General features: G+C 42.4%; 1 protein-coding gene across 2 annotated transcripts in view; it reads left to right on the plus strand.

The window, feature by feature from the left end:
• TADA1 (transcriptional adaptor 1) overlaps positions 1–26784 on the plus strand; it is a 45211-nt gene extending 18427 nt beyond the window's left edge. Inside the window, exons 4-8 of one of the 2 annotated variants that reach the window (XM_075616705.1) lie at positions 8982–9067; positions 20124–20333; positions 21144–21295; positions 25359–25521; positions 26403–26784. In XM_075616705.1, coding sequence (XP_075472820.1) covers positions 8982–9067; positions 20124–20333; positions 21144–21295; positions 25359–25521; positions 26403–26555 — 764 coding nt within the window. In that variant the 3' untranslated portion in view covers positions 26556–26784. The remainder of the gene's footprint in view (positions 1–8981; positions 9068–20123; positions 20334–21143; positions 21296–25358; positions 25522–26402) is intronic. The other variant, XM_075616706.1, reaches the window with a different exon arrangement.
• Positions 26785–27410: the final 626 nt, after the last annotated feature.

Genomic DNA, 27410 nt, shown 5'->3' on the forward strand with positions numbered 1-27410 from the left:
CATCATCGTTTTTCTCGGCAGGAGAAAATTTCTTTGAGGAAAAACCCGCATGGGTGTAATTTGTCTTGAGGTCCCGTTCTTTGGGAGAGTACCGCCCCGGCTCCAGACTCCGAAGCGTCCACCTAGAGTATGAAAGGGAGAGAAGTGTCCAGATGACGAAGGATAGGTGCGGAAACGAAGGTACGTTTGAGGGTCTCGAAAGCAGTAGAAGCTTCGGGCGACCAAATGGAGGGGTCGGCTCCTTTTTTGGTGAGATCAGTAATGGGAGCCACTATGGAGGAAAAATCCCAAATGAACTTCCTGTAATAATTGGAGAATCCGAGAATGCGTTGAATAGCTTTTTGCGTCGTCGGCTGGGGCCATTCCAGTATGGCCTTCAGTTTCTACGGATCCATGCTGAAGCCCTTGTCGGAGATAATGTTACCTAGGAAGGCTGTGGACCTCTGGTGGAAAAGACATTTCTCAAGTTTGGCATAGAGGTGATTGAGGCGAAGGCGGGCGAGGACGAGCCTAGTGTGTAATACATGCTCTTGAAGTGTCTTGAAAAAGATAAGAATGTCGTCTAAATAGATGATCACGAAAACATTAAGTACGTCCCGGAAGACCTCGTTCATAAAGTCCTGGAAAACAGCTGGGGCATTGCAAAGGCCAAGGGCATAACCAGGTACTCATAGTGCCCGCTGCGAGTGTTAAATGCGGTCTTCCACTCGTCCCCCTCACGAATGCGGATGAGGTTGAAAGCCCCCCTAAGATCGAGCTTAGAAAAAATGGTGGACCCTTGTAGTCTGTTAAACAACTCAGAGATGAGAGGGAGCGGGTAGCGATTTTTGACTGTTATGCGGTTAAGACCTCTGTAATCAATACAAGGTCTGAGCATACCGTCTTTCTTTTTCACGAAGAACCCCGCGCCGGCAGGGGAGGTAGAGTGCCGTATAAAACCTTTCTGGAGATTCTCCTGAATGTAGTCCGCCATGGCGGTGGTCTCAGGGACAGACGGAGGGTAAGTCTTGGATTTGGGCAAGATCGTCCCTGGAACCAGATCGATGGGGCAGTCGTACGGGCGATGCGGAGCTAAGAGGTCAGAGTAGGTCTTACTGAAGACGTCCCGGAAGTCCGCGTATGTCTCAGGAAGAGAAGAGGGAAGAGTGGGAGGTATCTCCAAGCCGGCATGGAGGGTAGCGGAACTGCCTTGTTCCGAGGAGGGTTGCCAGTGGATGGGTAACTGATCCGTCCAATCAATGCGCGGGTTGTGCCTCTGTAACCAGGGCAGGCCGAGGATAACTTGGACCATGGGGAGTGAAAAACATCGAACGAGAGGCGTTCGCAATGACCGTCCTTCGTGGACAAGGTAAGTAGAGGGGTCTCCAGCGAGATGAAGGCCGGCTGTAGAGGGCGTCCGTCGATGGCCTCTAAGCCTATGGGTGACCTTCTCGATCATGGGAATGTTGTTCAAGCTAGCAAACTTCTGGTCTATGAAATTCCCTCGCGATCCCGAAACATGGAAATCTGTACCCTCCAGGGTAATCGGTAACATAATCCTCTTGGGAAATTCTTCCTTGGAAAGGAGGCAAGAAGAGATCGTACCCAGGGTGAGCCCCACATTACTCACTAGGTATCTTCGTTTCCCGGCCTCAGAGGACAAGCGCGTACTTGATGTTCTGAGGATCCACAGTAAAAGCAGAGGCCCTCGTTCCTTCAACTAGTCCTCTCCGCACCCCGAAGTTGCTGACTGCCAATCTGCATTGGTTCGGAAGTATCTGGAGGTGGTAAGATAGCCGGGGGATTCCTGAAAGACATGGAAGGAACCGGAAATGATACAGGGGTGACAAACCAGGGACCCTGGCGTTCGTGTCGTCTCTGTTGCAGGCGCTGGTTAACCCGAATACACAGGAAAATCAAGTCCTCCAGGGTCTCTGGTCGAGGTTGAGTTGCGAGTTCATCCTTCACAGGCTCGGACAACCCCTGCCAGAACACAGCAATCAGAGCCTCCTCGTTCCACCGAATCTCCGCCGCGATGGTCCGAAATTCTAAGGTGTATTTCGCTACAGACCTACAACCCTGGGCCATGTACATCAAGGCAGAGGCTGCAGTATCTGAGCGAGACGGAGTGTTGAACAATGTTGGAATTCCCTCTTGAAGCGGGGGTAATCAGTGGTAAGCTCAGTCCGTACGTCCCAGATGGGGGAAGCCCAGGCCAGGGCGCTTCCTGTCAAAAGAGAAAAAAATGTAGCCCACCTTGGAGCGGTCAGAGTTGAAGTGACTAGGGGTCAGTTCAAATTGGATCTCACATTGGGTCAGGAACCCTCGACAAGCATGTGTGTCTCCGGAGTATGGTTTAGGTGCAGGCATCTTTGGTTCCGAGGCGGTAGCCCCTTCACGAATGGCCGGGGTTAGGTGCGGGGTGCGTGGTACTCTGGGGGAATCTCCTGGAGTGTAAGGTTAGAAAGTTGTTGCGTGAGAGTGGCTACTTTATCTCCAAGAGTCTGACAGTGTTGTGCCAGGGCCGTCAGTATTTGGTTCATGTCCAGGGGGGGTCTGCGTCGGTTGGGCTCTGCATAATGTCACGCTGTTCTGCCCGCAGACCAGACTAACCCCCAATACTGAGGTGGAGAGTGAGTAACCACGTACCCGCAGTAGTGAGAGCGTGCCCGGAGTGTGGATTGGGTAGCGTGGCCAAGGCCATGGGTACCAAGGTAGATAGTGTTACTTGCCAGATCCGGGCATAGAGAAGGTGCCGTAGTAGGGTCCGAAGCCAAGGGTCGAGGGTAACAGAGTTCCGGGTAGTAGAGGTCCAAGTGCCGAGTTCGAGGGGGTCCGAGAGGTAAGCGTGGTCGAGTGGAAGCCGGAGTCGTAGAGCCAGAGTGGGTAGGTTCGGTAACAAAGCTGAAATAGAGAGAGAGCTAGGCACAGTATCCAACAGCACTAGGCAGACGAACTATGCAGAGCGAGGTTGGAGAGGAATCACAGGGGTAATAAAGTGAGGAGGACCAATAGGAGGAAGGGGCAGAGGTGCGCCCAGGAGCCCTTTGTGATAGGGCAGGGGTTAATGGCCTGGTTTGCTGCAGGTGAACAGTAGAAGGGCGTGAGCCTGAGAGCTGGGACGGCCGGGGGGCAGAGCTACACGGCCTGTGCAGTGCATAAATTAAGTTGAGAGGCGCGCGCCCTGTAAGGGAAGCGGGCGCGTGTCCAGCAGTAGCGTCGGCGGCGTGCGTGAGAGCCGCGGGGGGGCGGAGGAACGGCCCGCAATGCAGAGCAGGGGCAGAGGAGACCGCAGCCAGCGGCACAGGTAAGGAAGGGCAGCGCCGAGGGCGGCGTGTGCCCTGATTCCTGACACCTAAAGGTCACTTTTTATGTCTGAAGCACTTATTCCCATGACCTGTTATTTGTATTATTTGTTATTTTATATGATTGTCACATGTATTACTGCTGTGATGCGCTACGTACATTAATGGCTCTATATAAATAAAGATATACATATAATAACCCACTCTTTGTAAACCTGGTGCTTTGGCGTAGATTTGACATCGTAATTTTAGCTTGGAGGGGTGAGACAGGTGCTGGATGATTTTATCAAATATTTGAATTGTAATGACAAAAGTCTCATTCTTCATTCGAAGTATAGATATGAGTTTTTAGATTTACATATATTTTTTATTGCTGAGGATTTTAATATAAATCTGGACACACAAAATATGTTATGGTGACAAAAACCCTCCACCAAACAGTGTACAGCAAATAAAAATACCCCGTGTGAGCACATTCACATGTTTCAGACAGGTCTGCATCCCTGCATTTCCCCATTATCTCATACAATGCTTCCACTGCAGCCAGGGATTCTGGGAAATAACATGCAAATGAGCACATCGTATCACCTTTTAATCCTTGTCCATTTTAACATGGACCGCTATAAGCTTATGCCTGCCGTATTAAGACAGCTTTATATAAATCTGAAAACATGTTTTAAAGAAGTGGACCATTATTATAACATATCCTGTGGCTAGTACCAGCCATTTAAATAGGAATTTGTCTAGGTCTCTAGGAAACAAGCCTTTTTTATTTTATTTTTTATTTCAAGCAGAAGGTTAAAAACATTAATGTATTGATAAAACATATAAGAAATAGGAAGTAAATTTAGCTTTTGCCAGGAAATCAATGAAATAGTGATCTACTTCACGCCAAAAGGAGAGAGGAAGTTTTTGAACAGGGTATCATTTTTAATACAGAATGTATGTACAGTATGTATGTCTTTATTTATATAGCGCCATTAATTAATGTACATAGCGCTTCACAGTAGTAATACACGTGACAATAATATAAAACAAATAAAACAAGTAATAGGTCATGGGAATATAAAGGTAACATTTCGGAAGAGGAGTTCCTGCTCCAAAGAGTTTACAATCTAATTGGTAGGTAGGAAGAACGTACAGAGACAGTAGGAGGGCATTCTGGTAAGTGCGTCTGCAGGGTGCTAAGCTTTATGTATCATGTGTATAGTATTAGCCACGGTGTTACTCATATGCTTCTTTAAGCAAGTGTGTCTTAAGGTGGGTCTTAAAAGTGGATAGAGAAGGTGCTAGTCGGGTACTGAGGGGAAGGGCATTCCAGAAGTGTGGGGCAGTCAGTGAGAGGTTTAATGCGGGAGAGGGCTTTAGGTACAAAGTGGGTAGAGAGAAGACATCCTTGAGCAGAACGCAAGAGTCTGGATGGTGCATAGTGAGAAAATAGGGCTGAGATGTTAGGAGGGGCAGAAGAGTGTAAAGCTTTAAAAGTGAGGAGGAGAATTGAGTATGGGATTCGATAGGAAGCCAGGAGAGTGATTTCAGCAGGGGAGACGCTGAGACAGATTTAGGAAAGAGTAGAGTGATTCTGGCAGCAGCGTTTAGGATAGATTGTAGCGGAGACAGGTGAGAGGCAGGAAGGCTGAACAGCAGGAGGTTACAGTAATCGAGACGGGAGAGAATGAGGGCCTGAGTCAGAGTTTTAGCAATCGAATAACAGAGGAAAGGGCGTATCTTTGTAATATTGCGGAGGAAAAAGCGACAGGTTTTAGAAACGTTTTGAATGTGAGAGAGGAGTCGAGTGTGAGAGAGGAGTCGAGTGTGACACCTCGGCAGCGTGCTTGGGTTACTGGGCTTGGGCTTGGGTGAATGATAGTACTTCCAACAGTAATGTGGAAGGAGGTAGTAGGGCCAGGTTTGGGAGGAAGTATGAGGAGCTCTGTTTTTGCCATGTTAAATTTAAGTCGGCGGAGGGCCATTCAGGATGATATCGCAGAGGGACATTCAGAAACTTTGGACTGTACAGCACGTGTAAGGCCAGGGGTTGAAAAGTAAATTTGTGTGTCATCAGTATAGAGGTGATATTTAAACCCAAGAGATGGGATTAGGTCACCTAGAGAAAGTCTAGAGCCCTTGGGTACCCCCACAGAGAGATCGATGGAGGAGGTGTTAGCAGAAGAAACACTGAAAGTATGATGGGAGAGGTAACGGAAGATCCAGGATAGGGCTTTGTTCCGAATACCAAGAGTATGGAGAATGTGAAGGAGAAGATGGTGGTCCACGGTGTCAAATGCTGCAGAGAGGTCGAGTAATATGAGCAGAGTGTAATGACCTCTGTCTTTGGCAGCATGGAGGTCATTAGTTATTTTAGTGAGGGCTGTTTCAGTCGAGTGAGCAGTGCGGAAGCCAGATTGTAGAGGGTCTAGGAGAGAATAGGTGTTGAGAAAGTGGAGCAAGCGAGAGAATACAAGACGTTCAAGGAGTTTGGAGGCAAAAGGCAGGAGGGAGACAGGTCGATAGTTAGAAAGACAGGTAGGGTCAATCTTGCTGTTTTCTGAGTAATGGTATAACTGTTGTATGTTTTGAAGGAGGAGGGAAAGGTACCAGAGTAGAGGGAGGAGTTAAAAATGTGTGTGAGCGTAGGGATTATAGTAGGAGCAAGAGGTTTTAGGAGATTGGTGGGAATGGGGTCAAGCGGGCAAGTGGTAGACTCTACCAGGTAGAGGGAGAAGAGATCAGCAGTGACACATCCTTCTCTGAGATAGCGGAAAAAGAGTCAAGGAAGGCAGGAGGAGAGTTATGAAGTGGTGTAGGATGGGAGGAGGAAACAGAGGGGATGTTCTGACGCATGGATTCCACCTTTTCCTTAAAATAGTCAACAAAGTTCTGAGATGGAGGAAGAAGAGGTAGCTGAGGGTGGTTTGAGTAGAGTCAAAGACAGAGAAGAGTTGGCGTGGGTTAGACTTGTGCGTGATTATTGAAGAAAAGTAGGTTTGTTTAGCCTGAGAGAGGGCAGAGTTGAAACAGGATAGTATACATTTGTAGTGAAGGAAGTCTGCAAGAGTGTGAGATTTCCTCCAGAGGCGTTCAGAGGAATGAGTGGAGGAACGCAGCATGCACATGTGGAAATTTAGCCAGGGTCTGGGGTTGGAAGGGTGAGAATGGCAGAGAGATAGCGGGGCATGTAGATCAAGAGAGGAGGATAGGGCAGAGTTGTAGTTCCTGACCAGGTTGTCCGGGTCTGGAGCAGAACTGAGAGAGGAGAGGGAGGAGCGAAAAGTGGAATCAAAGGCTGGTACTGTAGGTTAATAGAGCGCGGGTTTCTACAGAAATGAGGGGTAGATGGAAATGGAGAAGGGGAAAAGCGAGAGAGAGAAATGAGATGAGGTGATGGTCAGCGGGAGGAAAGGGAGAAATCAGAGAGAGAAGTTTTTTGTGAAAACCAGGTCTAGGTAATGGGTGCTGGCTGCTGTCCACGGTTGAAGAATATAATAAGGCAGGTCATGATATCAGACGGATACAAAAAATAAGGGGGGGGGGATGTTTTAAGCGATTATAACATTGTAGTTAATTTTATCCTTAAAAATCCATGCATTTTTTTTTTTTTTTAAAGTGTCTCAAATGTGAAACTGTTTATCTCTCCCTAGTGTCCTTGATGCAAATGTTAGCCGGAAAAAAACCGCAAACACACATTGGCTATGTTCCATACCACAAGGATTATTAAAAATGTAAAGTTTGTGGTTGGAGTAGCTCCAACCGATACTTTCAAATCAGATGGTACTGATTTTTTTTTTAAGATTAAACATTTTATTATTTGCGGAACTAGCTACACAGTATATTTATTGGAGTGTCAGCAAGTCCTACAGTATGAGTCACCGGAAATGAGACATTTGGGATCAAATTTTAGTAGACTATTTGAAATACTTCCAAAGAGTTAAAAACCAGCCATATCGCCAAACCTTTTAAGAAAATACACAGTAAAAATTCCGTAGGATTAAAGTACATGGGCATCAGTATTTTGAGACCAGATTGGAGAGGTAATCGGCTCAGTAGAGACATTTTGAATTTGTAGGCTAAAAACACGAATACTGTACTTAATGGTCTCAATATAGAGATTTGATTTTTAGAGTATTTCGCAACAGATAAACAGGCCATGAAGTTTGCTAATAAGACAGAATGAACATGACGTTTGGCTTTGAATGCCCATCATTTCTGTTTTCTGTAGTTTATATTTTAGGGATTTAGTGTAATATCACTTTAACTTGGATTTTACGGTTTGTAGTGGTTTTTCAACATTTTTTTTTTAAATGATCAAAATCACTATTTTATTACATTCTCTATCTATCTATATATCTATCTATATATAGATATATAGATAGAGAGAGAGAAAATGTAACAAAATAGTGATTTTGATCATTTAAAAAAAAATGTTTTATATATATATTATTTGTCTTCATTTTTTAAAATATTTTGTATATATTAAAATAATAAAGATTTATATTTTTAACCACATAGAGTGGTGACAATATAGCATCAGCCTAATTGTCATTTTTATATCCCCCTTGCCTTAAAAACAAAATATGCTATAAAATTAGTACATTCAGTTTATTGATGTATATTTTATTCATAGATGGATTTTTTTTTTTTTTTTTTTTTTTTTAGAAAAGGGAATATATATATTCAGTATTGGATATGTTATATAGTACACTGATATATATTATCAACATAATTCTGATATTGTTAGCACACTCACACACTACATACTTTTTATTTTCCCATTATTCACAAAATTACATTCACTGACTATTTGGGCATTTGTTCTCCCTCTGTCAAATTCGTGTCTCAGGGAGGCAACATTTCTGTCTGATATTGCATGAAAAATTAAGATTGGTGCATTCCCAAACATTTAACTGCCACGAGTGCACAGTACACCACTAGTAGTGGTGATATATAAAGATTAAACAAAAGTAAAACCGGCACGTCAGTGGGCTTTTGCAAAAATAAAGTGTAATGTTGTTCAAAGGATCGACGTTTCGGTCCTGTCTCTTACCTTTGTCAAGCACCTTGATAAGCGAAAAAGTGCAAGAAAATGCGATGTCAAATCATGCAATTTTTTCCCCGCATATATAATTGTTAATGAATATGGCCATCACCTCATTTTTATTGCCTCACATTGTTGGTTTACGGGCGATTTTGCGTTGCCAGAATTTAAGGAACTTGCTCCAATGAATAAGGGGAACTTTGTGCTTACTAAAAGTACTGGGACAATGAAAATCAATATCCCATGAAATGAAAGTTTTCCATAATCATACTGGGATTTCTGCGTGTGGGGAGAGCATCTCTTCCCTCTTCCAACGTTCAGGAGAAAGCAACTTTAGTAATGAAGTCTCAGAAAGATACAGTGGTTTGTCTAAATCTTTAGGTTTAACGTTTGACCGTGCACACTCTGTTTTGGGTCTGCCCCTCTTGTTTTTCTTTCTTGCATCTATTTCTCATAATCATTGGCCAGTACAGGAGCCTGTGATAATATGAGCCACTGAGGAACACAATTCGTTAGTGTTGATAAAGGCTAAGGTGGCAAACCCAGATCATTGGCAATTTAACTAGGACTCGGGAGTCATGGGATTAAGGACCAGAGAACTACAGTATTTTTACTTGTATCTGCTGTGTCTATTGTAACACTTTGCTTTCATTTTGTCTTAGAGGGAGCTGGCTCATTAAACTCTGCAGCCAAACCTGGGAAACCAAAAGGCAAAAAGAAGATCTCATCTGTTCGTCAGAAGTTTGATGTAAGATCATTTGGGAAAACTTACTACCAGGATAGCTGGGGGGGGGGGGGGGGGGTGGGTCCTCTGTCAAACAGCTGTCCTCTGTCACAGCTGATAGAGAAAAGTAGGTGATGGAGATCTTGATTTTTGTGGCACACAAGCTATCAAGACCACAATATCCTCTACATTGTTCAGTTGGTTACATGCTGTTTTAGCACCTGTATATTATTTGCTGCTAAAGTATGATAATTATAATAACACTTTCGATCCATTTAGTACCTTTTTTATTTCTGAAATTCAAAAAATGTTATATAACATATATTTTTTTTTTTTTAAACATTTCGTTCAAATAGGTTAATTTAATTGAGGAAGGATATGTAAGGAATATGACTGAGACTTCCCTGATAAAGCTATAATTTTGGTCAAACGTATTTGGAAGGTCATATGGTGTAACACCCAGTATGACTCATTGATCAAATTTTAAACAACAAAAAAAATGCTTGCTTACAACTGTACTAAATAGTATATAAATATGAACGCAAATGCCTCCGCTGTTTCCCTGGAAATCTCAGGGGAAGAACAAAACTGAAAAACTAAGCAAATGGAGACAGAACTGCTGCGGTCACTTTGGGTGCCCTCACATGGATGAAGACCGATTATAACCCTTTTAGTGTAAACCTTAAAAAATGAGAACAAAATGAAAGAAAAGTCAAATTTAAACCTTGTGGCATGCAAGGAAGATTGCAATGAAGGAGAGGGCGGATCTGACACATGGAAAGTTGGTAGAACCTTGGTATTCAGAGACAAGATAAATGACAGTAAGTCTGCAGCTTTAGGCTACGCTTATAGTGCCGGCGACGTCAGGCTGCAGTTGCTGGAAAAATCAAATTGAGATGACTTTCAGCGATCGCGACCAAGCCGTTGCTCCGTCGCGCTTACTATAAGCGCATGCGACGGCTGCAATGCATTTGTTTTGCCGTGACGTCGCCGTCACCATAAGCGCAGCCTTAGGTTGAGTCCCCAGTCAGCACTGTGGCACGCACGCCCGGCGGGGGGTGGGGGGCGGCACGTGCACAGCGCTACACTGCGGTCTGAGGGGAGAAAGAACGTTTGCGACGGGTGGGGGCGTGGCGGTAGGTTTGCGGGGGCGTGGCCATGACGTCCCGCGGTTGGTTCGCCCTCATTGTCTGAACCGCCGGCGGGGGCGTGGCCACGCCTCCGTCGCAAATGCGAATCTCAAATTCCCCTGCCTGAAAACCTGTCGCGCACCGCTGGGGAAAGGTGCGCGACAAGGTAGGAACTGGGACCGGAGGAACTGGGGGGGGGCGGGGCTTGATCGTCGGCATGCGCTGTAGTAGTTAGTGGGACCGCAGCCTTAGAGTGATCAGAGACATGTAAGCATTTATTACACACACATAGCTCAGGCTGCAGCCGTTTGCCTTTTTGCTCACACTTATAGACGTGCCTTAATGCACAGAAGTATCAATGCTCTTAAATTACAATTTAGTGTTGTGCTACAGAGAGGTATTCACAGTATGTAATTCATTAGCACCCTTCCCAGTATGATCTAGCTGTTCAGCTCTGATTTTGTTTTGCTCAGTAAATCAATTCCCGTGGTCTCAAAACCTCTCCGGTTCTTCACTGCCTGCACTAGTCACGCCTATAACGTCATAAAGATCAACGTACATTTTGCTTCCTAACAGCGCTTCATCAAGGGGATTAAGTACCGCCCTCCGAAATCTGCTTTAAATGGCCTTTGGGTTGTCAAGGTAACTGCCGGCATCCTTAACCCTTCATATGTCCTTTATCAGTAATAGTATACAATCATGATCTGGGTGCTTATTAACAAAGAAATTTATGATCATTTAGTGGCATAAGAGATATGGCAAATACTTGAAACCAAATAATTCGATTTTAATTTAAAGTAATATCATTCTAATGAAGGCTTTGTAATGGCCATTAGTTGTATTATGTTGGCATATGTTTTTAATGCCCTATGTCGCATTATATCCAGTAGAAGGACAAATGTGTAGATACAAAGTGTATATATACAGTAACAGACCTATGAATTTATACAGAATCTTAGAAATGAATTTAAGTTGCACGTTTGGAATTCTAAGGATAACCCTGTTCTTGCAGATAAATGGGGTGAAGGTGAAACCTTTTTGAGACCTGTTGGATTTAATGTTTTTAAATTGGTAAATCCTTTCTTGCTTCTTACGAAGTAGTTTTGTGGCTTAGTTCACTCCCCATATGGAGCTCTTGAGATGGTCAATGGCCAGGAATTGGAACCGATTAACAGTCGCATTGATGTGGCGGACACTGGGTTGTCTAACTTATTATTACCTGATTTTACATGTTAAAGGACGTGTGCAGAATTGTCTGATGACTTTACCTACATAACTCAGAATACAGTCACATATCACCAGATACAGACAACTGTTGTTGTTTTGCAGTTTTTAAAATATCTCATAATTATATTCTTTAATATTGAATAGACCAAAAAGCACAACCCCAGATGGGGAATGTTTACATAAAGACTAATTGCACAATATTATACACACACATGAAAATAATTGGTGAAATTTAAGAAAATGTGCTATGTCCACCAGTGAGAGCACCACAGTTTCTGTGCTGTAAATACTCTATTTTCTTATCATGGAAATGCACAGTAGGTCATTTCAAAGATGTTATCACATAACATGATGTGAGTCACATACGTTTTATGTTATCACTGTAGGATCAACAAAATTGTTTTAGTAGTATCATACTGAGTGAGTGAGTACAGGCATACCCCGCTTTAAGGACACTCACTTTAAGTACACTCGCGAGTAAGTACATGTCGCCCAATAGGCAAACGGCAGTTCACGCATGCGCCTGTCAGCACGTCCTGAACAGCAATACCGGCTCCCTACCTGTACCGAAGCTGTGCACAAGCAGGGAGACTATAGAGCCTGTTACACATGTGTTATTTACATCAGTTATGCACGTATATGACGATTGCAGTACAGTACATGCATCGATAAGTGGAAAAGGTACTGCTTCACTTTAAGTACATTTTCGCTTTACATACATGCTCCGGTCCCATTGCGTATGTTAATGCGGGGTATGCCTGTAATTCACAGTGGGTGCTAATTTAACCACATCAGTCATTACCAAAGAAAATGGTTATAAAGTACTGTAATTTCATTCTAGCCTGTGTCCGTTATATCTGTGTAGGGAAGCTACCTATGAGAGCACCCATGTTTTCTATGTAGTACTAATTTATGAGATGATTGGCAGCAGAGAGACCTCTGCTACTATATCCAATAAATAATACTTCAGAATCCCATCTTGTTTAGTGATTAATAATATTCCAGGAGTGGACTGACCTCTTTTACAGTTGGTTGTAAACTACTACTGTGCTTTAAAGGGATTCCTCGTGCTGACCTGACGTCGGCGAAGGTCCACCCACGAGGCAAGGCAAACAAACACTCCCTGTTCCTGGTGTATATCTTGTGCTGCCCGTATAATTTAGATCTTTAATACCAATGATCTAGGTGTATATGTATGCTAGGGACCCATTTGCTCCACGTTTGTGAAGAATAAATAATTTGGAACGGCAAGAAACCTATGTGGCAGATAAATGAATTGGGAACTACATACAAAGAATCTGTGTTTTCACACTCTTTGAACATTTATTTTCACCCTTCTGCTAATTACCACATCTAGAAAGGTGATCAGTCTGTCTCAAATGAAGGGATTTGCAGTTTAGTGTAGGAAAAACATTGTTAAAAAAGTTGACCTGAACTCTTCCAAATGAGCAGAATGTCATCTATAAACCGAATGCATAAATCTGTGATCCATGTAGTGGGACATGTTGGCATTGAATACTATTTGGTCTTCCCGCCAGCCCAGGTACAGGTTGGCATATGGAGAGAGAACCTGAGATTAGTGGCGGGACAATTATACATGCATTTAACCCTTGATGAGCCAGCTGGCTTAAAGATTTCAATATCCTTTTCTTTGAATGAGTTTGAACTTTCACTTGTTTCTTTTTCTTTTGGACACTTTTTAAAAATATTTTATTGTGTGCTCCACTAACGGAGTTAGAACTTTATTATCACTAGAGTTCGTGGTCATATTTTTATATTTAGATACAGTTGTGTGAAAAAGAAAGTACACCCTCTTTGAATTTTATGGTTTTACATATCAGGACATAATAACAATCATCAGTTCCTTAGCAGGTCTTAAAATTAGGTAAATACAACCTCAGATGAACAACAACACATGACATATTACACAGTGTCATTATTTATTAAACAAAAATAAAGCCAAAATGGAGATGCCATGTGTGAAAAACTAATTATACCTTATGATTCAATAGCTTGTAGAACCACCTTTAGCAATAACTTGAAGTAGTCGTTTTTTGTATGACTTTATCAGTCTCTCACATCGTTGTGGAGGAATTTAGGCCCACTCTTCTTTACAACTTTGCTTCAGTTCATTGAGGTTTGTGGGAATTTGTTTATGCACAGCTCTCTTAAGGTCCAGCCACAGCATTTCAATCAGGTTGAGGTCTGGACTTTGACTGGGCCATTGCAACACCTTGATTCTTTTCTTTTTCAGCCATTCTGTTGTAGATTTGCTGGTGTGCTTGGAATCATTGTCCTGTTGCATGACCCAATTTGGCCAACCTTTAGCTGTCGGACAAATGGCCTCACATTTGACTCTAGAATACTTTGGTATACAGAGGAGTTCATGGTCGAGTCAATGACTGCAAGGTTCCCAGGTCCTGTGGCTGCAAAACAAGCCCAAATCATCACCCCTCCGCCACCGTGCTTGACAGTTGGTATGAGGTGTTTGTGCTGATATGCTGTGTTTGTTTTTTGCCAATCGTGACGCTGTGTATTATGGCCAAACATCTTCACTTTGGTCTCATCTGTCCAAAGGACATTGTTCTAGAAGTCTTGTGGTTTGTTCAGATGCAACTTTGCAAACCTAAGCCGTGCTGCCATGTTCTTTTGAGAGAGAAGAGGCTTTCTCCTGGCAACCCTTCCAAACAAACCATACTTGTTCAGTCTTTTTCTAATTGTACTGTCATGCACTTTAACATTTCACATGCTAACTGAGGCCTGTAGAGTCTGAGATGTTACTCTTGGGTATTTTGCAATTTCTCTGAGCATTGCACGGTCTGACCTTGGGGGGAATTTGCTTGGACGTCCACTCCTGAGAAGATTGTCAAGTGTCTTGAATGTTTTCCACTTTTGGATAATCTTTCTCACTGTAGAATGATGGACTTTAAATTGTTTGGAAATTGCCTTTATAACCCTTCCCAGTTTGATGGGCTGCAACAATTGCTTCTCTAAGTTCATTGCTGATGTCTTTCCTCCTTGGCATTGTGTTAACACACACCTGAATGCTACTGCTAAAACTTCGGCTTTTATAGAGGTGGTCACACTTGCTGATGATCAATTAATCAAGGGCATTTGATTAGCAGCACCTGTCTGCTACTTGGCATCTTAATTCCTATGGAAGCAGTAAGGGTGTACTTGGTCTTTCACACATGGCTTCTCCATTTTGGCTTTATTTTTGTTAAATAAATCATGACACGGTGTAATATGTCATGTGTTGTGTTGTTGCTCATCTGAGGTTGTATTTACCTAATTTTAAGACCTGCTAAGGAACATTATTGTTATGATGTCCTGATATGTAAAACCATAGAATTCAAAGAGGGTGTACTTTCTTTTTCACACAACTGTATATGTTTTGTTTCACTCAATATATATTTCACATTTTTTTTATGTATCTACACGTTAAACACGTTGCACTTTTTTTGCTACATTGTTACGCACCTTTGGTGGTATTCATTGAGCGCACTAAGATATGTTATTATACAGGTTGGCATATGTTGACAAACATGCCTTGCCCTGGGTAGTGTGGTAAAATATAGCATCAAAAACAAAGAAATTGTGCGTTTAAAACACAGTTTAGTCATTCATTAACAAAACTATTGTAAAACAATATTGACAGGCCGCTACACCATTTGTGTGGATTATGCTTGTAAGACTCAACGTGTTGGCTAGCCAAATAGGTATTGTCATTCAGAGTGATTTCATGGTGTCTCTCTGTAAGGTGACCTTGGTGTCCCTAATATACAAGGGTAAACTGGTTACAAATGGACGTAGTACCCTGTCTACATAGATACAGGCATTCTCAGTGAGGCTCTAATTGCCAGAGGCAATAGGTCTCCCTGGTGGGTATTTGTAATTTTTATGAATCTTAGGGAGACTATAAAAAGTTGCAGTGGTCGGCGACTTTACTGCAAAAAAATCCAATTCCTCCCTGCTGATCACTTGTGCATCTAGACCGGTTTGTAGCAGCAGCCCCATTGTTTTTACTCCCCCTTGCCCGTCCCCCTTATTTTCTATGGTATGGGAACCACGAGGACCCTGGAGCGGAACTGTGCTGCACTCGGGTCATTCTCCAGAACTCTATAGCAATTTCGGTTTCCTAAGAATCTTAAGATTTTATTTCACATAGTCATCTGTGTTCAGAATGACTGTTGCCACTCTTGTTTTATTAATCTAGGTTGGATATAGTGCTGAGTTTCTTTTGGACTTTTTATTTGAGGAACTTAAATTGTGGCTTCACCTCACTCTGAAAGTTTTATTTTCCAGATTCTTAATAACAAGTTGAACACATGTAAATGAGTGAAAAGCTACTTGTTTGTGGGGGGACTCCTGATATTTAAATTTGTGAATAGGCCATAATGACTAGTACTGGTATTTTTCACTTTCGTTCAGAAGATCAACCAGATCTTGGAGATAGCCTTTATCTTTTTCATTTATGGTATTCTTGCGTTTGTCTAAACTTCCTTGTTGGGTATTGGTGTAATAATAACTTCCTTGCAAAGGGGTTTAAAGCTTTCAACCATCGGACTAGATTAAAGTGGGAGTGAGGGAAAGGAGGATCAGATAGACCTATTACTAACACAGAATGTGAATTTAATTGAAAATCTATCAAACTTAAAACCAATACGTCAATTTGACTCCTTATTCTTTGTGTCTACTTCTCACCTGTTCCTCAATCTTCTTGCCCCTGTAGGTTTTCAGTCGGCTTTTGATAGGGTTGCAGTGCATTCGTTGTATGTAGTTGCTATTTCCTCAGTTAGCTATCTTGATAGCATTATTTCCTTTCCCCTTCATTCTCTGATGTTTCAATATCTGAGGAAGGGTAGCTGACTGAGCCACCCTGAGGTCTATGGATAGTTCAATGTTCATATATTCTCCCCTGTTTATAGTCCTTAAAGTCACGCAAACATGTCTTGCATTTCCTATCCTTCAGTTCAGCCTTAAATTGTCTATCTCTCTGTAACTTAATCTCTTGCTCATCAAATTCTGGTAATTTACATACTGAACGTTTATACACATTTCAACTGTTGGTTTGGTGGGAGATGTCGAGCTTACAAAAAGATATCAAACATAGTGGAACCGGGTTCTCCTTAGAGTTCCAAACTTAGACTACCAAGAGAACCAAAGATGCAAAGTTCTGTGGGGAAAATCACGTGACCAGTCAGTCACTAGATACAATTAGAGCCTGTTTCAGAGGAGGAAGGGGATGTGATTTTGTAAATTTTTGCTATAGAATCAAAAAAAGCTTGTTACATTATAATACATACAAAATGTCACTCAGAGTGGTTAAAACAAATGCTACATATTTTCTCATAGTACAGAACTGATTTATTTAAAAAGAAAACACGTAGGATATTGCTTGGTCTGAAGTATTAAGGCACTGCTATATATGTAAACAAAAAGGCAAATGACTGGCAGCCTAAGCGGGGTAGGGGGAGAGGTGTGTGATGGTTACATACTTTACTGTGTTCACTCTTAAGGCTGCGGTCCCAGTGCGTGCGCATGCGCTTTGCGCACAAGCACCGCCTCCCAATCTATCCGGGTCAAGTACAAGCGTTGGCGCGCATTTAGCAGCCGCGCTGTACTGCAAGTTTTCTCACATACAAAAAAATTGTGTGTGGAACTTGCGACGGAGGCGTGGCCACGCCCCCGCCCGCGGTTCAGCCAATGCGGGCGAACCAGCCGCGGGACGTCATGGCCACGCCCCCGCAAATACTCCCCACGCCCCCCCGTCGCAATCTCCCTCTCTCCCTGGAGACCGCGGTTAGCGCTGTGCACGCGCCGCCCCCCTGCCGGGTGCGCGTGTCACAGTGATGACTGGGACCGCAGCCTCAAGCTGCGCTTATAGTGCCGGCAACGGCTACGGATGACGTCACCTATCTCTATTGTGAAAGTTGTAATTTGAGTTTTGGAGACGTCTCTGGCTAAGTCAGGCAAGGGGGAAGGCAGAGGGTCGGAGACAAGAGCAAGGGGGAAGGCAGAGGGTCGGAGACAAGAGGCAAGGGGGAAGGCAGAGGGTCGGAGACAAGAGGCAAGGGGGAAGGCAGAGGGTCGGAGACGAGGCAAGGGGGAAGGCTGAAACGGAGAGGAGTTGTAATTTCTGTTTGTATGGTGAATTTACTTTACTTTTACTTTAAATTACAGGAAAAGTTACTGTTTTAAAGTTGTTAATATAGTGTTCCTCCTCCTCCCCTCTCACGTCTCCCCTCTCCCCTCTCCCCTCTCCCCTCTCCACATGGTGAGACCGTTGCTGTAAAAATCAAATTCTACTGACTACAGAGATTTAGGTCGCGCCTACTATAAGCGCATGCGACGGATTCAATGCATTTGTTTTGGTGCAACGTCGCGTCGCCGGCACTATAAGTACAGGCTAAAGCTGCACAATTACTACCCTTTATCTTGACCTATGTATACCAAGGCTCTACCTACTTTGCTTGTCTCAAATTCGTCCTCTCCTTCCTTCCTAATCTGCTGTGCATTCTAAAAGGTTTACATTTGACGTAACGTCCATCCAACAATGGGAACCTATTCTTTCAAACTGTCCTTAAGAACTCGAGCTGTTACTAATAGTTTTGAAAACAATTTCTTAGAAGAAACATATAAAGAATTAGATCAACAGTTGAAACATATACAAAAGGTTTGTAAAATACCAGAATTCGAAGGGTTAGAGATAGAGTTACAGAGAGATCTTGACAAATTTAAGGCTCAACTAAATGAAATGAAAAACAAGTGTGCAGGAGTTTAATGACTAAGCAGGGCAAAGTATATAAACCTCCAACTATTTGTAAACCATGGGGTGGCTTATTCAGCAACTCCGATGAGAGATGTTAAAACATCAGAAAATGATGGGGGTAACATCGAAAGAACTAGCATGGGCAGGAAGAAAATAAAGGGACAGATGAGAAATGGGGTATCAGAAAAGGTAGACAAAAAGAATGAGTGACGTATTGCGTTTAAATTAAACGTCTGTGGTACGAAAAGGCCTATCTCACCCCCGCCCCCCTACTTTAGACTTTAATCTTTTTGAATAGGTGACGTTTTTAAACCACTTTGCAGGGAAGTTTATTATTAAACAAATAACGAAAGCAATGAGGCAGAGTTCCCCAAAAGAGATACAAAGAAGAGCTCTACTCACAAATGTCTTAATGCAGTGTCTTCCATTTATTAGAAGGGCAACGTTTCAGGTACCATACAGACCTTTCATCTCGCCACTGCCCTTCTAATGCCTACTTTAGATCTTGTTTGGGGAACTCGGCCTCATTGCGTTTGTTGTCTATTTTGTGCTGGCCACACACACAGAGTTTTCCCTACAGAATCTTTTTTATTTGTTTTCCCCCCCATTTCACATTTTGACTTACCGTATTTCCTCGATTGTAAGACGACATCGATTGTAAGACGCACTATCGATTTGGCCCTTATGATCGAGGAAAATTACTTTTTCACTTACCATGTTTCAGGAAAGGTCCCATGTCAGCGGAGGATGAAGTGGGCGGTGGCAGGAGAGGTCCCACGTCTGCAGATGGTTGAAGATGGACAGTGGGCGGCAGTGCGGCAGGATAGGTCCCAAGTCTGCAGGTGAATGAAGATAAGAAGACAGCGGGCGACGTACGGTGACGGCGGCAGGAGAACATAATAGCAGGAGAGCTGAGCAGGAGCAGAGCGGCATAGGAGGTGCACACTGTAACACCGGAAGTTGACAGGTGTTTGACTTCCGGTTACAGTGTACACCTCCCAAGCCGTTCCCCTATGCCGCTCTGCTCCTGCTCGACTCTCCTGCTATTATGATCTCCTGCCGCCACCGAACGCCCACCTGCTGTCTTCTTATCTTCATTCACCTGCAGACTTTGGACCACTCCCGCCACACACCCGCCACCCGCTGACATGGGACCTCTCTGGAAACATGGTAAGTGAAAAGAGGGGGTTAGTGCTGCAGACACTTGTTTTTCTTATTTTTTTTTTTAATACATCGATTCTAAGACGCACCCCGATTTCAGGCATGTGAAAATCGGAAAAAAGGTGCGTCTTAGAATCGAGGAAATAGGGTATTAAACAAATGCCACACAAGGAAGTTTAGACAAAGGATGTCTCATAGTCTAATTCATCTTCTGGAGGAAAGTGAAAATACCTAGCACTTGTCATCATGGCTCACAGATGAAGTTGCTTCATCCCACAGACGAGTAGCTGTCCCCAAATTGACCTATTTATTCAGCTTGTTATTAAGAATCTGTCAAATCAAACTTCCACAGAGAGATCAGGTGCCAATTTAAGTTTCCATGAACTGAAAGCCCCGAAGTAACTCGGTACTATGTCTGAACTAACTATAAAACTATCAGACAATGGCGGAAACATAGTCATTCTGAACACAGATGATTACATGTGTAATAAGGGGAAGAGGGGGCAGGGAAGGGGGAGTAAAATCGATGGGGTTGCTGCTCTAAGGTCCTAGTAACCCAAACTGGTCCTTTGGAAGTGTGTATTTGATCTGGTTTGTTATACGTTTTAATGGACCAGCATGAGAGCTATATAGTGTACAGAGCGTTTAAAACCTTACAGGTCTCTTCATGTGCAAATGTTGTACACATTAATAACCTTGTACATTGGATTAGAACACTGATTGTAATAAACGATTGTGACCCCCATGCCTTGGTTGTGGTGTTAACATGTCCTCCTTACCTCCACTCTAGCATCGCTTCCAGCCCCAAAACCCACTAGCAGGAGCCCAACAGTTTGTGAGCAGGGACCCTCAGGAGGAGGATGAACTGAGGCTGTGCGCTCACACTATGACACTGCCCTCTCGAGGACAACTGGAGGGACGCATGATCATCACTGCCTATGAGCACGGACTGGACGATGTAACTGAGGAGGCAGTCACCATTGTTATCTATGCACTAGAGGTGAGCTGGGTTGGGCAGGAATGCAGCCATCCTCAACTATGAGCACTTTGTAGAGTTTTCTAGCCTTTGAAGGGACCGTACCTGTGTTGTTTTTGTTTTTGTTTTTGTTTTTTAACTATAAACTTAATTCACTCAGGCTTAGTCTGAGTCTTTTTAAGTCCTACAAGTAAAAGGCTAATTATATATGTCCTTATTTACTGAGCCTTTTCCATGAGGTGACATGGTCTCCAGGACTGTACTATTACCTCACATTAGTAAACCATAGAGGTGACAGGCTATTTGTCTCTCTGTCCTTGTGCTGTTATCTTAAATCTCCCAGCTGTAGGGGTAAAACCTTTTTATATTGATGCACTGGTGCACTGCACTGTCTAAGAACAGGAGTGAAATCCTTGAGCTCATTCACAGAGTAGATTAGACATTAGCTATTATTATCACCAAGCTGACTCAATGAGCCATACCAATGTAGATGTTTATAGGCATCATATCTGTTCTGATTCACTGAACCAATTTCAATCTCGAGACCGGCATAGGGCCTTTTTCTATAAAGTGCGATAGCGCTGATTCGGTTGTTCTGCACTGAAAAACCCCACTGACTTCAATGGGGCTCTCTGTGCAGTAGCACCAAATCGGCACTAATACACTTTATAAAATAAGACCCACTGAGTTGTAGATGTTAATGGGTTTTGACTCTCTCCTACCACTCCTATTTAATTCAAGGAACCATATTCTGTTACTGTTGGCAACGCTATAGATTGGATGCCCAGATTTCCCTTGCCAAATATCAACTAATGGTTAGCTTATGTGTCCTAGAAACACTTGAAGGACTTATTGACCTCGGTGGTGTCCAGGCGGCAAGCCTATCGCATGAAAGATGGCCACTTCAAATATGCCTTTGGTTGCAATGTCAACCCTCAGCCTTACCTGAGGAACAGCGTTGTAGCGTACAACCATCTCATTGAATGGTAAGTGAGGACCTGGAATATCATTTATTAACACCTCTATTAAACCCTTCGGTACTGAAGGCATTTGTACTGCTCCATGTCAGTCATCTCCAGCACTAAAGGGGTTACAATTCTGGCTATGAGGATTGTAAGCTAAAGTAAAACTATTTCTTCAAAGTGCAGGTCTTCTCAATGACAGTTATAAAGTAGAGCTCAACTCACAAGTTCATGACGTTCTCCATTTAATGTGACTGCAAAGAACAGTGGAATAACAATGTTTCAGGTCCCATATGGACCTTTCATCAGGTACACAAGCAGGTTTCTCCTCGCCTGAAGCTGTTTCCCCGTACTTTGGAATTGTACTGTAAGCTAAAGTGCAATATCTATTTATCGATCGAAGATGACTAACCCACTTCAGTGAATGATCCCAAATATACACCAGACGTCATTTACTTGCAGAGACATGGCCGCCTGTTCAATATGCTATGAAATGTAAGAGATTGTTGACTGTTTTACATTTTACACAGATTGGATAGAGGACTTAGACCAAGCTAGAACTCAAGGATTGATGCAATTAAAAGGGGATACAAAAGATAGGCCAAGACAGAATTAATTTGTGTGCATCAGGCAACTTCTCTCTATTTCCTCTTAAAACATCCTCAAACTGCTATCTGGTGCACAAAGGACTTAAGAGCTGAGAAACACCTTTTCGATTGACTCATAAAGGCTGAAAATGCATCTCTAAGCATCAATTATACAACAAAAGGAATTTGTGTCACTTTATAGATACCTCCATTCATATATGTTCCAAGCAACAATCACCTCTGAACATTCCAATTCTATTACCCGAGTCTGGCGTTATCACAATACTTGCAGCTCCGGGGCACTCAAAACAATAGAGGTGACCAACACTGCTCAACCTAATACACAATAAAAAGTATGTAGAATCATTTCAAGATACTTGATTCAGGGTGCAAGTAGGAAAAACATGTATTAACTGGTAAGAACAGGTCCTCATGATTGCACTCACTGTGGATATAAAGGTAAGTAACTTTTTGCCCACAAAACCGCGATACTAGCCATATACGGAGGATCTCAAAATGGCGCCCATCGGGGGACGTAGTGAAGTTCAGGGGCGCGCCATCTTGGGATCCTCAGTATGTGGCCAGTATCGCAGTTTTGCGGACAAACAAAGCCCTGAGAGACTTATGCTTTTTCTATGACTCATATTTCGCCATAGATATTTGGCAGAGGATGTTTGTCTGTTATATATATATATATTATATATATATTATATATGTGTAGACATTCCCTGCAGCGTGGGCCATTTGGTGTACTTACCAACCGTTTTTACTGAGAACCATACAAGGATACTGGCAGCTTGTACTTTAGTGTATACTGTTTATTTTGTCGTGATATGTATAGGACTATTTGACAGCTATTGTTTGTGGGTAGATACCATTATGAACTGACAGAGGCAATGATTACATCTATTTTATATAGTGACTTCCTACCTATTGACATCATGATGTCTGGATCCTAATACTACCCACCCACTATTGCATACATTGCTACATATCGGAGACTCTCGCTGCCGCCACCAGTCTAAGTTCTTTCAAATCCAAAGCTGTCTCACATTTTAATCTGGTCTGTAACTGTTACATACGCCTATAATATATATTATCTCTTACTGTGCATGTAATGTCTTGTATATAATATATAACCCTTCTTACTTAATGTAACAATGTATTTTTCATCATATCTCTGTGCCCAGGACATACTTGAAAACGAGCGGTAACTCGGTGTATTTCTGGTAACACATTTTATAAATAATATGATCCCTACCTAGTTTTGGGCGCCCCCCCACCCCATCCCAGGAGGATTTTTAAACACCATCACTGTATATATTCCACACCTTTTTGTAGTTAAGAAAAATAATAACATTTTACTATCGTTGCTCCTCTGTAAATCCTTACAGGAGGTTGTTATAGAGTTGGTGACAACCAAGGATATATCCACCTGAGAGTGCTAGCGATGCATTATGCTTCTTGGACTCATAGTTACTTACCTTTATATCCACAGCGCGTGCAATCCGTAGGACCTTTTTAAACCCCTCAGGAATCTTACCAGTTAGCTCATGGGACACCCAGGTTTCTGCGAAAATGAAGATTTAAATTTAATGATGAATTTTAAGGAAAAATCCATGCTGGCTCCAGGGTTACACAGTAGAAAGCCTTAACATCATGTCTCGATATTGCAGCTTTCTGTTGGCTGCCTGGGTATGAGGCTGACCCCAGTGACCATATTGCTCAATTCTGGAAATTACCAAATGCAAGGACATAGATTAGTAATAGGCTAGAAATAGCCCCGGATTGACCAAGGAGAACATGGTGGTACATGGTACACAGACCTGATCTAAATGTTGGTCAGTCTTTACTGGACTCTAGTTCCAGACCTGCTAACAAAGGAGTCAATTTCTCATCCCAATTTAAGAATGTTAGGATTCATGGCTTGGAGACTTGAGAGGGAGATTTAAAAAAAAAAATATAAAAAAAAAATACTTATTTCTGATTTGGTTTCAGATACATTGATTTAGTCATAAAACCAGTCCCCTCCAAAATATATTAGAGTATATCTTATTTTCAAAGTTTTTTTTGCCGTAACAATCACCTTTCTCCTTCAATCATTTTCTATTTCCATGATTCATGATTTCCTTCAAGAAGCGTTTAGCAAAGGCACTTCTCAGTCCTCCCTTAAGGTCCAGGTAGTGGCATTGAGTATTTTGTTCCAAAAGTCAATTGCAAATGATAAGTACATACTGTACAAGATTTTATCAAAGCAACAGACAAAATACGGCCCATATTCAAAGATCCCATACTAACTTGAGATTTCAACTTGGTTCTAGACACATTGAAGAATTCTCCCTTTGAACCCTTAGACTCAATATCCATGAGTTGCTTACGAATGAAGATACATTTTTTTGACTACCATTACATCTGCAAGATATGTCCGTGCATTGGGAGCCTTCTCTTGTTACCCTCTATACTGCTTCTCCATCAGCGTGAAGTAGTGTTATGTTCAATGCCTCATTTCCGTGATGAAATAGTAACTTTTCATATTAACCAGGAAATGATTGTTCCTTCATTTTGTCCAAATCTCAGAAATCAAAAGGCGAAAAAAGATCTACATATGCTGGATGTAGTCAGGGCCTTAAAGACCTATATCAACAGCGCAAAAAGTTTCTGGAAATCCAGAAACATATTTCTCTTGTTCTCCAGACAAAACAAGCATAAGGTAGCATTAAAAAAAAGCAATATCTATATGGATCAAAGCGACCATTCAAGAATCTTACCGAACATCAGGACTTACTCCACCTGATTCACTTAAGGCTCATACCACTTGGGTGATTGCCTTATTCATGGGTTGTAAAACAGAATGCCTCAGTAGAGCAGATCTGCAAAGCTGCAATATGGGTGTCATTACATACTTTCTCCAAACAGTACAAGCTAGATGTATCAGCCTCCGCAGATGGAGTCTTTGATAGAAAGATCCTGCAGGCGTCCGTTTCATTGTAATTTGACCCACCCATGATTTGGGGGAACTGCTTTGGGACTTTCCTTATGGTAATGTGCTGTCATGGAGATAGAGAAAATAGACATTTTTACTTGCTGATAATTTCACATCTCCTGGTCCCTCCATGACGGTGCATGCCTATTTCCCAACCTTTTTTTCTTTATTAAAATTGCAGGGGTTTTGCAACGCATTGCTTTCAGTCTTTTTTTATGTCACTTTACTCCATCTCTCTTAATCTTGATTATATGAGGATAGATGTTGGGCTTGGCTAGACTAACAACTGACTGGGGACTCGAAGGGGCGCAGTTTATATGGTCTCAACAAGTCGGTTGGTCTGTGCCCTACCTCCAGCTGAAGGTACACATAATCCCTATGGTAATGCGCTATCATGGAGGCACCAGGAGATATTAAAGTTAACATTTCCATTTTCTAGAACTCTGCCTTCGGTGATTTGTTGTTTCTGATCCATATCAATTAGATAAGTAGTAATGGTTTAAATTGTGTCTTCTAGCCCCCCTGTGTTCTCCTCTTCCTCTGGTGGCCAGAACCCTGGAGCTCATCTGCACCCTGATGATGCAGAGCAGCAAGCTGCCCTCCTCTTAGCCTGCTCTGGGGACAACCTGCCAGCCAGCCTGCCACCAGTGAATGTGTACGACCTTTTGGAAGGCTTACAGGTAAAGGCTTAGATCAAGCAGGACTTTTCCCAGACTTAGGATCACAACCTTGTACTGTGCATTTTTCATAAAAAAATATTGAATCTGTGTCACATAATGTTTATCATTAATGGAAGCACTAGAGGTACAGTGAGATAGTTATATGCTATAGTGGTAGACTGTGTACAATCACCAAGGTGTCTAAGTCTGATTCTGTGATAAAGGGACTTATCACATTTGCTACAGGTATTGCAGTAGGATCATGGAAACATTTGAAATTAATGGCAGATGAAAACCTCATGACTACCCTAGTCTGACCACCTTACTATAATACAATATTCTGTCTGATATCTGATGTTTTACAGCAAATCCACATTGAATGTGAGCTTTTTCATGCATTGTGCCTTTATTCTTTAAACACTATCAGTATATTGGCACTAATGCATGACAATAAAATATGTTTCCATAACATCCCTTGACATTAAATATTGTCCCATGACACAGCTGACAGGACCACTCAATCATAGAATTTACACAATAAATATGTAGGACACTCAGAAAAAAATACCATAAAGAAAGATTCTATGAACAGTGTATTATATTACATTTAGTATTTATAGAAGTAAAAGTGCTGCTCATTTTTACTTTGTAATAATATATAAACAGAACAAAATACTTGTATTCATATAGTATTTTTAGTATGGCTTATCTCAAAAACACAAACTATGATTTGACTACTGACAAGTGGTATCACTAGGGGTTGTAAATGGACTGATCTTACCTTAGTTTCACGATATTACCGCTACATGAGCTCATTGAGGTCCTGTGCAAACTAGTTCTCTCTGTTTACACCACACTTACCTATAGCTTAATCTGGACTAATGTAACTTTCTCCGACTTAGGTTCACAGGGAGGTCATCCCTTCACACACAGTCTACGCACTGAACATGGAACGAGTCCTTATGAAGCTCTGGCACCCAAATGCAGAGGAGTTACAACAAGATGAAATCCATCGCCAAAGGCTGATGGCCAAGGATGGTCTTCTGCTATGCTGAATGTCTCAGCAGGAGAGAGATACTTATATGGACCAATGGGACAAATCCACCCCATTTGTGTGCTGCTAGGACCAGAATGGTACACTTTATTAGTGCTGTACCTCAGCACCGATGCCAAGACATTTCAAGCACGTACACTAACTTGTGCACATGGCGGGTTGCACAAAACGCCTACAAAATTCAGCTGTGTTTTTTTATTAAAGGGATTCTGTACAGATCCATGCCTAAACACTCTTGTGCTGATAGTTCTTGACTAGCGATCCTACCAATGGTAGACTTCAGTAAACACCGAAAAGACACAGGAAGCGAATCTTCTTGTGTGGTAATCGGTAATGTACCCCTACATCGAGGATACCACAATTCTCAGTCTTTACTTTGCAGATACCTCTTTATTGCTGTAAATATTCTTTTTGGAAACGAAGATTGTTTCCAATTCCCAGAAACACCTGCACATGCAGCATGTCATGCGGCACGGAGATGCAGATATGAGTGCAAACTGCATTTGTATACAAAATGAATCTGTATTAACACTTGTAATTCTTTGCAATCCATATTCCAGTCCTCTGGAAGCATTAACGATGTTTCTCTTCTGAATAATTACTTGTGTGGTAGAACCTCTTCCAGCTTCACATTGCAAATTGTCACTGTCTATGCACTTCTGTAACCCAGGCTGTGCTGAAAAAGCTGTGTAATATGGCAGGTATAAGCTTATAGGGATCCATGTTAAAATCAAAATGGGATCTATGGTGGCAGCCGTTACGCCGCGACCAAATGACCTCCGGCGTTGGGCCGCAGAAGGACCCTCCACCACAGCCGATCCGCTGCTGGACGCTCCACAACCACCGGTCGCTTCTA

Source organism: Ascaphus truei, chromosome 10, assembly GCF_040206685.1.
Source record: "Ascaphus truei isolate aAscTru1 chromosome 10, aAscTru1.hap1, whole genome shotgun sequence".
Classification (NCBI taxonomy): domain Eukaryota; kingdom Metazoa; phylum Chordata; class Amphibia; order Anura; family Ascaphidae; genus Ascaphus; species Ascaphus truei.